This window comes from Tympanuchus pallidicinctus, unplaced genomic scaffold (genome assembly GCF_026119805.1).
Source record: "Tympanuchus pallidicinctus isolate F22 unplaced genomic scaffold, pur_lepc_1.0 scaffold19, whole genome shotgun sequence".
NCBI lineage: Eukaryota > Metazoa > Chordata > Aves > Galliformes > Phasianidae > Tympanuchus > Tympanuchus pallidicinctus.
Window position 1 is genome coordinate 2413533 of NW_026294710.1, and position 15858 is coordinate 2429390.

The following is a 15858-nucleotide window of genomic DNA, read 5'->3' on the forward strand; positions in this document are numbered from 1 at the left end:
GGCCGGGGGGCTGGCGGGCGGCCTAATGAGCGCCAGGGAGCCAGGAGGGGGACAGTCCAGCAGCAGCATCCCACGGGACCCACTGCTGGTGGCTCCATTTACCCCCATTATCACTGTAGCTGGAAAGGCTGGGAAGAAAAGAACCCCAAAGGGAGTGGTGTGAGGCACTGAGCAACTCGGGGTTTGAACCAGCACGTTAACAATGCAGAGGAGTGTTGTTTTGTATTAAAAATAGCTAGGAAACAGATTCTTTTTAACCTTTAACCATTCATAACAGTCAATAAATCATTAGCTACTGATTAACAAAAACAGAAGGGTAACTTATTGTCCAGTAAGCAGACTCTTGGAAACCCTGAAAGGCTGGCACTGACTTCAGGATGGCTTTTCTTTTTACGGATTCACACTTATTTAAAGACAAACAAGCCAAGCTCTGCATATTAAAACATGCCACACAAAGCATATGGATAAAAGGCCAACTTTCTAAAACAGATTTTTGATGAGTACAGTGAGCCAAGGAAAGGCGTTTACAGCATGTGGCATGATATATATCCTCTGAGAAAAACAGCTCTCCTGATACCAAGCATGACTAGATCAGTTTGGTCTCATTCTCAGGAGTTTCCATCTCAAAGTCTTGGCCATATTTGCGGTCTGCTGCCAAGTCTTCTCCTCCACTGTCAGCCCCTTCACTGGGCTCAATGGGGCGGCTGGACAGATGGAAGGAGCTGTGGCCAAGGCTGGGACTGCAGAGCACAGCTTTGAGCGTGAGGTCAGGAAATACCCGCGAGGAAAGAACACTATTCTGTGGCTGACCAAAAATGCTCTACTATCACTCTTTCCATCTTTGCAAGAAGTCAAATGGCATGTTTTTCAATGAGAATAGAATTTGATGGAGATTGTTCCAGGTGGAGGAGACGTTTGTAAGACGTTCGCTGAGACGGTAGTGAGGTGCTGGAACAGGCAGCCCAGAAAAGCTGTGGATGTCCCACACTTGGAGGTTCAAGAGCAGGTTGGATGGGATCCTGGGCAGCCTGATCTGGTGCCTGAATTAGCGGGTGGTAGGGTGGTACAAGGTAATCTTTGTGGTCCCTTCCAACTCAAGGTATTCAAAGATTTTGTGATCTTATGGATTAACTAATACAGGGTAAGATCCAGAGAACTAATCCTCATAGCTGCTATTGATTGTCTAAATAAACTTTGGTATTCAGTCTGGTTTAATTCAAGATAAATCTACCAAAGATGGACTATTTGCTTAAATTTCTGCAGTGATTTTGCGTTGTGACTTTTGAAAACAATATTATTTATAATGTAAAAATGTAACATAAATGTTTTAAGAATACAGAACAAGGCTTCCATTATCCATCAATCTGTATGTCTTTTCCATTCACTATGCATTATTAGAACATCTGTATCTTTAATAAGTAACTATGTGTGTTCCAGCAGTTAAATATTTACTTTAAAATAAGAAAGGATCCAAATGAAACTGAGATATATCAGAATCTCTCTCTGATGTTTTAAGTGAAATGGGAGTAGATTTGTGCAGTAGATATGCAAACTATAAACATATGTGTTTTGATGACCTTCTCTCCTCTATCCGGCTCCATTTATACAACACAAGTTCACAGATTAAGCTTCTCAGCTTTTTTCAGGCACCTTTGAGGATCTACATATGTTTCTTTCTGTTGAGGTTGTGGGATGGTGTCAAAACAGTTCATTGCTCCACACTTGGGTTTCACTACAATCAGATCTGGCATCTCCAGTAAAATACTTTTTCAGTGGCGTTTTCTCACTCTGTCATCAACTGCGACCGTAGGAAATGCCTGCAGGTGGCAGAGCAGAAGCAGCACCTCTACAGCCCGACAGTGGCCATTGTTTACTGTTTTTTGTGCTTACTGCCATGGTTTGAGGTGCATGAATATGAATTGTCTTGTTTTATAGATAAAGAAAAATGAAGGGAGCTCTTTAATGTGTCAGGGCTCTGCTTCCTTCTCATTACTCTGTGTGCAGTTATGACAGACAAGCACAGATATGAATGCAGCAGTCTTTAATATGGGGTACACCAAATATTTGAAGAATCATTACGTGATGATAATGGTAATGCTCTCCAACATTTTTTTAAAAAAATTATTATTTTATTTTTTTCTGTTTTCAGCCCAGGACATACACATTCTTTTGTGCTTTGTTGAAGGGTGACCAGGTTCTCTCTGGCGCTGCTTGGTTCCTCTCCTTGCTACTCGCTTTTTCAGCATGTGGTCTTTGAAGTTTGAATCCCAGCTTCTTTCTGGGCAAGCAATAAGTTAAAAGGCAGTCTTTAGGGCAATGCAAGCTAAATTTTCAGTTCCGTGAGCAGGAACTCAGCTACGTGACTTGCATGGCCATTAATGGGGGTCATGCTGGTACATTCCTGTACACCACACTGAACATTTACTCATGAGTGCAGAATTGGCACACTAGTGAAACGTGCCTTTTGAGGGTAGCGTGGTGTTTCAGGAGATGAGGCTGACAGGCAGAAAGGACTGCTAAGGGCCCAGATGAAAGTCTGGCTTTTAACTCCCTGAACACATTTCCAGAAAATAATAATGTGAATTGATGCTGTTTTCTGTCAGATGTTCCTCCTGTTAGGAATCAGTCTTGCTCCAGTAATATTCCACAAAAGTGGAGATCATGCTTGAAATGTAGATGTTTGTGCTGTCATTTAGTGTTCAGTATTGCCTTTATTGAACATTTTGTAAGCATTAATTGCTATGATTAATTTTCTTAGGAACACAGGTCAGCTCACTGCTCACATGAGCTGCTCTAATTCCAAACAAATTAAGTTCTTCTTTATAATTTTTGCCCCTGCCACTCTCCCAAAGATCACCCCTCCTAAGACAGGGTATCATCTGGTGATTTCTGGCCTACATTACTCATGGGCATCGTCTACCCATTTGTTCTTGTACTGCATCCATTGCAGAGATTGCATCTTCTCAGTTCCAAAACTCTTCCCAGCTTTCCTTTGCTAGCCTTCATGAGCCCTTTTGGTCTGTTAAGTTTTCCATTGCCCTGACCACACTAATGTGCATCTAGTTTGAAGTTACTTTTAATAAATGAAATCAAAATTATCTACAATATTCTATACTGTTCATTGTGATTGTTTTGTGTTTTTAACCATGCCGTGGTTCTTAATAGTTTTATAGTTGATTAATACAATTAATTCTTCGATACTTTTCCATCATCAGTAAGCCAGTAGTAGAAGTTTTTGACATTAGATCCCAAGTTCTCTGTTGTGTGATTAATTCTGTAAGTCTCATATTCAAAGTGATCATTTTCTCATAGTACTCTAGGTATCCTTAAAATCACCAGAAAACTGTATATATAATACTAATCAAAATATTAAATGAATGAAATCATTTTCATGATTAAATTCTGCAAGAGCTCCTAACTTAGGATCCCTCAGTTCCAGTCTTTCATTTTTATTTACAACATTTCAGATATAAGACATTCTCTAAGCTGCTTCCTGAGGAGTAGTGTATTACATGACACATGTAAAACAAAGAAGCCCAGATCACATTAAATCACTCATGGAATTTATTTTCTTTGTCAGCAACGTATTCTTCCATTTTTGGCCAGTTCTATCAAATGGGACTTTCAGCATGTTCAGAAAATCGTGACATGTTTGAGCTAAGGATGGTTTGTACTGCGTACAGGGTTTTTTTTCATTCACTTGAGTAATTCATTTATTTTTCTTCAGCTCGTGGTTCTGTGTGGTCATCAGAGCTGAAGAGATGCCAGAGGTCTGCACTGCAGTTACCAGTCAGCATCTAAAGAAAAACTTTTGCAACTTCAATGTTAAATAAAAGAAGAAAAAAAAATCCATTTACCACTGTGGCTGCTTGACTGTGAAGGAGCAGCTGCAAACTGATGAATCTCATCAGGTTGCACTCTTGATTAACATTGGGCAGAGCCCTCCTGCTGAGAGTAAATACCCTTCCTTTGTCAAGGCTCCCATGTAAGAAACAATAGATTATTTCAGTGAAGCAAGAGAACATAAATGTTAATCAAATCATTCCTCTGAATGAATAGAAGTAGCACCCAGAACGTAAACATTTTAATTTTGGAAGGGAATGTCTGCCTGTGGGCTAGTTTGTTTTTTATGTGTTTTTTGCGTTTACTTTGAGAAGCTGCTCACTAATGTTTTCCCCGTAATATTTTCAGCATCACAACTGTATGTGCTTCCTGTCTGCCCAAGCTGGGCAGCACCAAAGCCTGGGGAGTATCAGAAAAATAAAACCGGCCTTCATGTGAGTTAGGAGAGGTCAAAACCTTATACTGTATAGCTGCCAAACTGTGTGATCACATTAGTTCACATTAAGTAGAGGAAATGGAAAATACTTTCCAACTGGAACTGACACCAGGAAACATCTTTTTAAAAAGTTTGTTATGTGTTAAGGTAATTACTCTTACAAATAAATCTCGCTGTCTTTACTGATGATGGTATGATTTTAATGTATTTTAATGTATTTATGTGTGTGTACAGTTGTAGCAGAAAGAATTGGCTTTCATCTCCTTACTGCTTCCTTGCTTGATCTACAAAGAATGGATTTCAGCACACCATTTGAACCATGTGTGTTCTAAAGTGGATGTACAGCAAACTACAGTGTAATGCCCGGCTAGCTTCCATGTCGCTGTGATTACAAACCTTGTTGATCAACACATCTAAAAGTATACCTTGGCTTCCAGTGATGCTGCTTGTCTGGGTCAGATCCTGACTTGTTTACTCCTGTGAGGCATCCCTCTGCTCACAGAGGAACGGCAGCAAAGCCAGCATGAAAATGAGTGTTCCTACACAATTTTTTTGCTCTTCACCAAGGCTATCATGCTGTTGTTTGTATCTGCTCACTTTTTTCACCATAATGATACACGCCTCCAACAGAGGGATGGCTCCTGAGGCTGTTCAGTGTCTGTGCAGCAGCTGTGGTCTCCTGTCAGTGATGTGGGGTAGATCTTGTGCCGCTGCAGTGGGAAATTAGTGGATACATACCAGAGATGAAGGATGTGCCTGCGGTGGGGATGATTGGGTTTGGATTCTCAGTGGTCCTGTCGGCTTTCCTGACTGCTGAAATCATTGAATTTCCCCAGTTTTTGTAGTTGCTGAAGTGAAGGTGACAATTCCTGTGCACAGGGTTGCAGTGAGGTTATGAGGCTGAGCGTGATAGTTCTAGTTTTGGTGCCCACATTTGTTCATCAGAATACATTGCGGTTAGGCAGGCAGGAGTTTCCTGCTGTCTGGCGGAACCCAGAGATCAGGGCAAGCCCAAGCTTCTATTGCTTTTCTAAAATACACGTTCTTCCTGTCCTTCACACCCCACCCATGATGTCAGTCTGAGTGCCTGCACCAAGGTGGCTGTGTGAGCAAGCTCAGATCCGTCTCTTGGCTTTGCCTAGCTCTGTGGGTTGCTGATCTCTGTCCTGTGATGAGAACTGGGGACTTCTCAGCTGGCTCAACAGTGCTCTTAGGGTTTCCGTACCCATCCTGCAGAGGGAGGACACAAGCAACCTTCGTTTAAACTCTTTCCCAGTTATCAGAAAACTTTTCACTACAGCCTTTATTTTTGGAAGCTGCACTCTGCTTCTGGTGCCTCTGACAGAGCTGCCCCTTCAGAGGGAACTTGCTCTAAGGGTTTAGCCTCATTGGTGATACTACATCACTCAATGTTTTTTTCTGTCTTTGGGTAGAAACAATGTTAAAGTGCAAGTGATTTTATTCAGTTGAAGAGAGGAGCTGTAAAAAAAAGAGCAAAATATATTACAATTTGTTATGTAGAAGTAAGAAAGTGCTTTTTTGGTTTGAGCCAAAATGATTCAGCAGTGGAAAATACTGAGGTCACTTCTGACCATGCCATGTATCACACGGGGTGTGTATGAAACCCTCTAAAGTAATCCATTTTGTTTTTTTCTTGCCTGTGACTTGCCAGTCAACTTAACTTTTTCTATTTTATTTACACATCCTATTTTAGTCCCCCTTTGGGAGTAATAAGAAGTGTGCTATTAAGCTGTAGGAACCTGTGTTTAAATCCTGGTACGTATATAGCATTGTATGATGTGCCATTTCCTTCTTGAAGCCCAACATTGGGCGATTAGGAATTCCCCATGGGCCTTCGGGGGAGAAGGTGGCAGTGGTGACCGTGGATGACTGTGACACAGCAGTGGCCGTACGCTTCGGAAGCCTCATTGGAAACTACACCTGTGCTGCCCAGGGGACTCAGACTGGCTCAAAGAAGTAAGAATTTCCTCTATTTGTGTTTTCCATTCATTCTCTTCCTCCAGGGAAGAGCCAGCAACGTGAGGTTAACAATCAAACAGATAAAGTCAGAAAAACAGATGCAATTTAACAAGAAAAATTGACAAGTTTTAGTTTGGCAGATGAAATTTTGTGGAGGTTACCACACACCTGGTGCAATGCAGTTTCACATAGACAGACATGTGCCTAAATTGCCCCAAAATGAACCAGAAGTCAGTAGATGGCCCCAGAAAATAGTCCACTCTTGAAAATATGGAGAGTGAGGCAAATACAATGTTAAACATTTTCAGGAAGGAGATAGCTGAAAAGCTTAATACTTCCATCACTTGAGTTAACAGTCCTGTTTTCAAAGGAGATGGAAATGAAGAAGGCACAGAAGAGGTCACAGAAACTCATCAGCTATGAGAAAAAAACTTTTCTGTGAGGAAAGGCCAAAAAGATTATTCCTGTCGTTTAAAGAGGAAATGGATGAAAATAACAAATAGGGGTATAAAATAATGAGTGATGGCAAAAAAAAACATTGATATGCATATGCTTTTCTCGAATCCCAAGGAAAGAGAGCATCATAAAAATTAGGAAATTCAAGACTTTTTGCAGTCTGGAATCAATCAGTGGAATCTATTTCCACCAATCAAATTTTCAGAAGTCTTAAAAAGAATTGGCAGTGTATGGTTATGAAGTCATTATACGAAAGTCTGACCTACTCAGCCCTTTTGTTGCTGTGTCTAAGCCAGCCCCTGGCTTACTAGAGTCAGAAAGAAGTGACCCACAGCTGTACGTTTTCCCATAATTTTCATTTTCTTCCTCGTGTTGGCCACTGTTAGAGACGGATCATTGGGTTCTGTGTGCATACAGCAACAGCCACTTGACAGATTATGGTGTTTCTGCATTGTCACCAAGAACAGCTGTTTCACCAAAGACTTGTTTGATTACAGGCTCTAAAAATGCTGCTGTAGCAGAGAGAGGTGAATGGCAACTCAAGTAAACTCAACATCTCCTACGTGCTTATGGAAACAGTAAGATAAGAATCAAAACAGCACGCAGGAAACAGTGATCATTTCTTTGTTCTTTCAGATCGTTGGACCTGACTGGCCCTCTGCTGCTCGGCGGCGTCCCAAACTTGCCAGAAGATTTCCCAGTGCACAACAGGCAGTTTGTCGGCTGCATGAGGAACCTCTCCATTGACAGCAAGCCAATTGACATGGCTAGTTTCATTGCCAATAATGGCACGCTGCCAGGTAGGAAAGACCAAAGGCTCAGAAGTCAACAGGAGAAAGCTCTCTGCCCTAGCTGTATGTAAAACAGCACTTCGGAAGGGTGGGCACTGTGAGCAGCCCCATCCCTGGCACGACTGCAGCCAGGCCTGCTCAGCACCTCGTCTGTTTGAGCAAGGTGTGCTCAGCACCTGTGCCAAGGATGCACACACAAGGCACGGGGCACACTTAAGCGTGTAAGTGGCGTGCAGAAAAGCGCTGGGCTTGTTTAGACTCTTCTGCATCACTACAAGTTTTTCCCAGGAATTTGTACAGATAATTTACTCTTTTTTTAAACAATGAAAGAACTACCTATTCAATGTGACTTTGCTCTGAAAGCCATTGGGATTACTTCGTGAAAAAGACATTGTTTATAGTGACTTTTTCATGAATTATGTTTATCCTGTAAGTCAAATGGTGCAGTTTTCCATGTCTGAAGCCAGTTTCATGCAGCAGCCTGTTGGAATTTCTGGGTTGGTTTCTTGTTCCCGGATCAACTAAGATTAATTCTGATTTACATAACGTTCTCATCCACGTCAATCTGTCTCTTACACAGAGGAAGGCAAGACCTTTCCTTTCACCCTGCTGAAGGTCTGTGTAAGAGCTAAATTCTGTTTTTTATTTGGTGCACTGATCATATGATAAGAAGGAAGTTGTAGCATAAGCTTCAGATGACTTGCTTATTTTGGAGCATTTTTTTAATATTCATTACCCTAATATTGTTTAAAGACAAATTTTTGTCCTGTGAAAATAAACATCCGAAAGGACATAAGAAGTGTTTTTTTGAGATTGAATTTCTTTTTCCTCATTTTAAAGCATGTTCCCACATGGTTTAAAACCTACAATAGCTTTACTCCTCTGTGTGACAGTACACATTGCCTTTCCCTGATTAGTTTCTTTGTTACATGACAGTAAATTGAGAACAGTGGTATTGAATCATAGCACTGGTTGATCTGGCTGTCTCCTGCAGTGGTTGCTGGATACTTGTCTCAAATTTTCTCTTAATTTACAGAGATTTACAGCTCAGTGATTGAATTGAATAGCTATTGATTGGTTTGTCTTTATGAATTTGACACTTGCCCAGCTCATGAAAACTTTTGCCATCCATATTTTGCTTCACTGCCTTCAAGTGTATTTATTAGAAAAAAAAAGACTGTAGTGATTAAGTCTTCTTTTTGCAGATAAACTCAGATTCAGTCACTCAGAGCCTTTTCTTGCTGAAGCTGTGTTAAGCAACTGTTTTTCTGAATTGCAGGCTGTGCAGCACAGAGGAACTATTGCGAAGCCAACTGGTGCCAGAACGGAGGCACATGTGTCAACAAGTGGAGCACCTACATCTGTGAGTGCCCCGTGCAGTATGGAGGGAAGAACTGCGAGCAAGGTAGGGTGCAAGGACCTCTCTGTGTGTCATCTCATCCCATTACCAGTCACTGACATCTCAGAGCATTTGTGTCCAACTGTGGCAGTTTAAGGAATAAGTAACAGAGGACTGCAATTGAAAAATCACCTTTTGTCTGTTTGAAATCTGTGTGAGATTGCCTGTATAGGAAATATGATAGCTCACTTACTGATGGGTAACAGCAGCTTTCATTAATTTACTTACACGACCAACATAGTTCCACAGCACTTGGCAGTATTCGGTAATTTGTTTATAATAAAAATGCCAAATTCTAAGCCCTCTTAAATCAGTGGAAAGAATCCTGCTGACTTTATTAGGCTTTGACTCAAACCAGGGTCAAATGTGCATTTTTAATCACCACTTCCTTGGCAAGAAGGCAGCCTCTGCTGAGTATGAACACTTCCAGTTTAGCTGGGCTTTTCTTTAATTGAGCACAATGTGCGTGTATGTGTAAAACCTCATTAATACTAGATGAGGAAGGAGCAGCAGGTGTGTTCCATAGGGTGTGAAGAACCTGCCGTTAGTTTCTCCCCAGGGAAGCCAGAGGAGCCTGCCCAAGGGGATCCTTGGGGTCAGTGCACTGCAGGCTGCCTGTTCCCCCAAGGCAGCATGACCACATCTGGCACAGCATTGCTGTTCTGGAGTCCTCTTGCACTGGAGGCTTCCAGGAAAGAGCACATGTCTTAACTGGACATGGCTTTCCTAGAGACAGAAGGATGAACTCTGCCCAGTGCTTGCCCAGGTGCAGGTAATGTAGGGTTTTCTTTCCATTATCCTCTCCATGACACTTAGCCTAGAATAGTTTGCAGCACAAGCAAGGATTTTGTTCTTTTGATATATCAACCCTGAATCAGACATTATTACTCTCAGCAGGACATGAACCCTGGAATAGCAGACTCCAGGCTGAGGTGTGCATGCCATAATGTTTGCAAACCACTTTAGCACAGCATGCCTCACCAAAGAGGCCAGAATTAGGTTGGAATTGCTCTCATCTTGCCTGAGCAGCTTGGGAATAGAAGGCTGCAGGCAGAGCATGCAGTTATGCTTCTAGCTTGGAAAGGAGGGTCTGCAGGGTGGGGGTGGCAGAAAGAGATGGTGGAGGTATTCTGCTAACTTCCACCTAGCACAGAGCCCAGAGCTGCTATCACCACCACTAGTGACATATCTGCTTTCTGTAGCAGCTCCAAGGCAGAGAGATGATTTGAAGCATGTGTGCTCACCCCCGAGGTGACAGGATTGATTGAGTCCCTTCTGTAGGCATTGGATGTGGCCACCAGCCCTCCCTACAGACCCCTGGCCTCAGGCTTGGGGAAGGGATGGGGATGGAGAGAGGCCGGAGGGCTGAGGAACGGGGATTTCTGTTCTACAAACAAGGGAAGTTGCACCCTGGCCTCAGGGAAGGGAGGGGAGTTGGGAAGAAATGTGGGAAGAGAATGATGTCTGTGGTCACCTTAAGTTACCACTGGTGAGAAAAGGAAGAAGGTGGCTTATTGTCATGCCTGTCTCATTCTCCCAGGAGCCAAGCTTGCAAACAGCTTTCCCGTCCTGTAGCAGGTGGGAGGGCCCAGAGTTTGCCTCTTGTCTGCTCTCTGGAGGAGGCAGGCTTAAAAATCTCAGCGATGGTCTGGAAAACCACTAGCAAAGAAATTGGGAGTTAAAGTTATTGTGAAGATTGGCAGGGTAGAGGAGGATGGAGCCAGCTGGCTGATGCATGCATAGGACAGAAGGAGGCAGTGATTGTGGTCATTGTGGATGTCATGGTGTACATTGATGTGGTTGCAGTGCGGACTGGTGAATCATGCACTGGCCCAGAGAGCCAGAGCTCAAGCACTGGATTCGAGTTTTAAGCAAGAGGGGTACGAATAGGATGGAACAAGTGATAGGACAAAAGGCAATGGGCTCAAACCAGATAACAGTTCCATCTGAATACCAGGAAAATATTATTTACTGTGTGGGTGGTGATGGAGCACAGGTTCTCCACAAACTATGGAGTCTGCTTCTTGGAGTCTATCAAAAGAGAGAGGGCATCGTTCAGGAGCCAACAGTGGGTCCCAACCAAAGCCGCTGAATGTTTGTGCAGGATTAGACATCAGGGCAACGCTTCAGCTGTCAGCTCTAGAGATCCAAGGCAGATGGTTTTGGTAGCTGCACCAGAGCTATCTCCCTGTGAAAAGACTGCATAACTGAGACAGCTGAATAAGCTGGCCCAGGAGTATTTATAATTAATTAATATTTCCTGTTGCCTCAGAGCCTTTCCTCTGTGTTTAATCTGTTAATTAGAAGCAGGTAATCAAGGATATGTTGAAAATATCTGCAGTGAGTGTTGCCCTTGTAATTCCGGCTCTGTCCACCCACTCTTCGTCAGAAATCTACCAGCAGAGATCCTGAGCTTATCTTTCTAGGAACATTTCTCACCTGTGTAATGCAGTATCAGTGGGGAGGTGCTGCCCTGCATGTCATTTCTCCTCTTAACCTCTGTCATGAAGGATACAAAGATATTTCTGTCTTGTCTTTCCTTATGCAGTAATGCCTTCTCCTCAGCGTTTCAGTGGTGAGAGCATTATCATTTGGAGTGAACTTGATATTACCATCTCTGTGCCATGGTACATTGGGCTGATGTTCAGAACACGGAAAGTCAATGGCATGCTGATGCAGGCAAATGCAGGAACTGCATCCAAGATCAACATTCAGGTAGAACTGTGGACTTTTTTGCTTAGAAAAAACTTAGGAAATCCTCTTCCATCCCCATCTGTGGACATGGCCACGTGAACTGCATAGCTTCCTCCACCCAGCTAAGTGCACAGCAATAAATACAAATGACTTCTTTATTCTTTTAATCATCCTTCTATCACTCTAAAATTCACATTCTGAGGCTCAAGATATTTTTTTCTTAACAAACTTAGTAGTGTGCATTAATACCAATGCAAAGACTATGTCTCTGTTGTCTTTCTTCTGCTCAAATACAATTAGCAACTGAATACCTGAAGTCATATGAAGAGTTACTGCAAGTGTTCTGCTTTCTATTGTACTTCTGGGGGGGTGATTTTGTTAGCAAATGTGATCTTGCCTTCTGTCTCACAAAATACAAATACATGCCAAATAATTGACTTCATTTTTTTCCCAACAGATACTGAACAACTACGTGCAGTTTGAAGTATACAGTGGCATGACCCAGGTTGCCAGTTTGAAGATGACCCAAACACGAGTCAGTGATGGGGAATGGCATCATTTATTGATAGAGCTAAAGAGTGCTAAAGATGGGAAAGACATCAAGTACCTAGCTGTCATGTCCTTGGACTATGGGATGTACCAGGTACAGCAGCATTAGAACTTTGCCACTGAGCACCATAGTAAAATTTTTCAAAAAGTCTGTGGACAAATACTTCTGCTCTGATCCATGTTCTGCAGTGATTGGTGCCTAATGAAGTTACATTAATTTACGAATCCTAATGATAATGTATCTTAGGTCAGTAAAACATTCAAATGTCCAAGCTTCTCACCACTTCAGTATTTTTTGTGTTATCTACTGCCAGCTGTTTCTGCACTCCATCAGTAGAGAAAGTATCTGGGTTGTAGAGAGTGGCAGTGCATTTTATCAGCTGCCCTTTTCCTCAACAGAGCACTGTGCAGATTGGAAATCAACTACCTGGACTGAAAATGAAAAGCATCATTGTGGGAGGTGTCTCTGGAGACCAAGTCTCTGTTCAGCAGGGATTTTATGGCTGTATGCAGGTATGACATGAGAAGAGTAGTGGCAAATACTGAACTTCTAAGAAAATGTGCATATGAAAATACAGGTTTTCCTTTTTCATCCTTTCCCAAACATATCAGAGTCTAGGGATCCAAATAGTCATGTCCATGCACTTTCCCAGGTACAAATCTAGTCTCACAGGAGAATGTCCCTTCTCTTTTTCTTCTTTGATTTTGTCAAAGACTGGAATTAGAAAATACCTGTTTTTGACTCATCAGGTGATATTTCTGTAAACTGTAGCCTCATAGTAATTTAGTAATAGAAATAGTAGTAATAAAACACAAAGTACTGTATCCAGAATGAGCACTCTAAATTAAAGATAGTTGTCTTTTGTCACCAGGGAGTAAGAATGGGAGAGACATCTACAAATGTAGCTACATTGAACATGAAACAGGCTATCAAGATCAATGTGAAGGAGGGTTGTGAAGTGGATAACCCCTGTGACTCCAACCCATGTCCTCAGCACAGCTACTGCAGCGATGACTGGGACAGCTACTCCTGTGTGTGCGACCCAGGTAACCCACTGACCCATCCCATGTGCTCGGATAGGAGCTGGATCGCTTCTCCACAGTCTCATCAGAAGAAAAACAGCAGCAGCAACAGGACACTTTGCAAGCCCTTTGAAAACATCCTGCTGCTGCTTTAGTGCTTATCTACTGATTCTTCCTCTTCCAGCCAGTATTGTCTTTCTCTGATTTGTGGTACCACAATGAAACTGCAGGCATGGACTAAGAATCATTTGTTCTAGGCAGCGTTTCAACCAAACAGAAAGACAGTTTCTGGTCAAAGGACTCATTCTGTGCACTTCCCTTTCTCTTCTTTTCTGTTTTTTTTTCCTTCTGTTTCATTTTGGTTTTTTTTCTTTCCCAGCCTTTTTTGCTGTTGGGTTTCAGTCTCATACTCTGCATCCTAATCAAGATACTTTGAAAGTTTTCTCTGTTTTGGTGCATGCAGCCAGGACATGCTGTCAGCACTCGGTGCAGTCACCTCTCATATGTGCAGTGAGATAATACAAAGCAATCTGTGAAACTTGCCCTGTTTATAGAACTGGGGACCAAAGATACAAGGGCACCTCAAGCATGTTAACAGACAGTTGAAAAGAGCAGCCCACTTTAGCTTTTGCTGAGAAGCAAGAGTACCTTTTTTTGGACAGTATCTTGGGGTATCTATTGATTATTGAAGATGTTTTATTAGTGTGTAAGCTTAAAATAAATGGTCTTTTAGAGACAAGCAAATCATAAATTACAATGCTTGCTGTAATTTTATGACTTTGTCTCCCCAGGGTACTTTGGAAGAGACTGTGTTGATGTATGTAACCTGAACCCGTGTGAGCATGTCTCCACCTGCGTGCATAAACCTAGCTCATCCCATGGATACACCTGTGAATGTGGACAGAGCTACTATGGGCAGTACTGTGAGAGCAAGTAAGAGAATTATTCTCATTCTTTGGCTCCATGATCCTCCCAGCCACCTCTCCTCCTAAGGAAGCAGTAGTCCCAGCTTATATTCTGCTTCAGTTAGCTTTCCTGTTCTACTTCAAGTGTTTGTAGTACTTGGTAATTGAAGGCCACTTGTCCTTTGGTGCTCTTGAGCTCTCTTCTCAGAGAGCAGGCAAATTTCCATACGCTCAGAGACCATTTTCCTTCACCAGCAGTTCAGGGGCTAAAGCAGTTGTGCTGTGTTAAACAGCATCGATCTGCCCTGAATCTTAGTGTAGGCTTGGCCAGAGCTGGTTCTGTACCTCTGCTCCAGCTCCCCCAGCACACACACACACAGCAATGCACCCATTTAGGGGACCTGGCCATGTAAAATGGCTTTGAAAGTTTGGGTCTGGTCCCTGGGCTGGCAAAAATCTACATCTTCTGGACAGCCTAGGAGTCCTGTGCCCTGCTGGTGAGTGGAAAAAAAACTGCTGATTCCCTCATCAACAGCTTCTTGGTCTCAGGTAAGTATTCAGCAACCAGCCTCCTCTTATTCTGAGACCATTCATGATGTGCAAATTATGTTCATTTGTCTACTTGCTTAGGAATACCTCATGTGGTATTGTTTCCTTTACTTTGATAACTGCAGACTTCTTCCTCTGCCTTCTGTTGTGCGGGCTTGCAAATGCTGGTCACACTGTTGCCAGATTCATTTTTCATTTTTCATTCCCTTCGACTAGCAATGTGGAGAAGTTGTCCCCTGTCATTATCTGCTGACTTCATGTCAAGTAGAACATTGTTGGTTTCTTTTCTTCCATATTACAAAGCATAAATGTACAAGCCCAGCAATTACCCTAATCAACATTCAGCACTGTCTTTGAAGCAAGCGTAAACAGATTTTCTTTCTGTAGATTTTCAGCAGGAAAGGGATTCCTTTGTGCATTGTTGCTGATGGCAGCCTTGGCAGTGACATCTTTAAGGTTCTTGCTTGATGTCCTTTTAGCTGTCAAGGTTTGTACAGACTGCCTCATCCCAGAGCAATCTTTGCCAGCACTAGTGTTGGAGTAGCGGTGGGACAAACCTGCTTAGAATTTTACCCAAGGGAAAAAAAAAACAGCAAAAACAATTATTATCCTTCAGCTTGTGTGCTGATGATTGGACTCTGGCTAGCTGTGCTGTTCCACGAGGCAGGCTGTAAAATCTCTTCCTCCAATGGTGTTTCCAGCTTTTGTACCATTGAAGCATTCACCAGAGTGCAGCCAATGGAAGTGTCCGTGGCACTTCCAGCTAGCCTGAATCAAAGCAGCCAGTGTTCCCTCCTCCATGTTCCCAGCCACACTTTCCATCCTCCTCCAAAACCATGCTGGTGGCAGTGGGTCTGCTAAGGACAGGATGTGGACTGCTGGAGGATCAGCATAGCCTGGCACAGACTGTCCAGCCTGCCCCAACCTGTGCTGACACAGGGGTACCACAAATGGGGCTGGTGGGAGCAGGGACCATCTGGCAGTGTGGATACTCCCTCCCGAAGGAAAAAGCTCTTTATTTGCTTGTAGAGATGTATACTACTTACAAAGGAACTGTTCTTGAAAGTGTTTAGAGAAGCATTGCCACTAGAGTTTCATGGAACTAATATCCTTTATCTTTTTTTATTGCAGTTTACATATATAGAGATAGACAGATATAAAGTGGTAGCTGCTGCAGAGAGATACATTATGCCCTGTAAGCTAACGGAGCCGAGTGCAGATTTGGCTCAGAGC

The 15858-nt window shown here is 42.7% G+C and overlaps 1 protein-coding gene across 1 annotated transcript in view; it reads left to right on the forward strand.

Annotated features, from left to right (window-relative positions):
- The window catches only part of CELSR1 (cadherin EGF LAG seven-pass G-type receptor 1), a 158517-nt gene that overhangs the window by 104456 nt on the left and 38203 nt on the right, over window positions 1-15858 (forward strand). Inside the window, exons 6-13 of the mRNA XM_052681133.1 lie at window positions 6099-6256; window positions 7352-7515; window positions 8786-8911; window positions 11454-11620; window positions 12057-12242; window positions 12548-12661; window positions 13021-13195; window positions 13963-14104. Of these exons, the coding sequence (XP_052537093.1) occupies window positions 6099-6256; window positions 7352-7515; window positions 8786-8911; window positions 11454-11620; window positions 12057-12242; window positions 12548-12661; window positions 13021-13195; window positions 13963-14104 (1232 nt within the window). The remainder of the gene's footprint in view (window positions 1-6098; window positions 6257-7351; window positions 7516-8785; window positions 8912-11453; window positions 11621-12056; window positions 12243-12547; window positions 12662-13020; window positions 13196-13962; window positions 14105-15858) is intronic.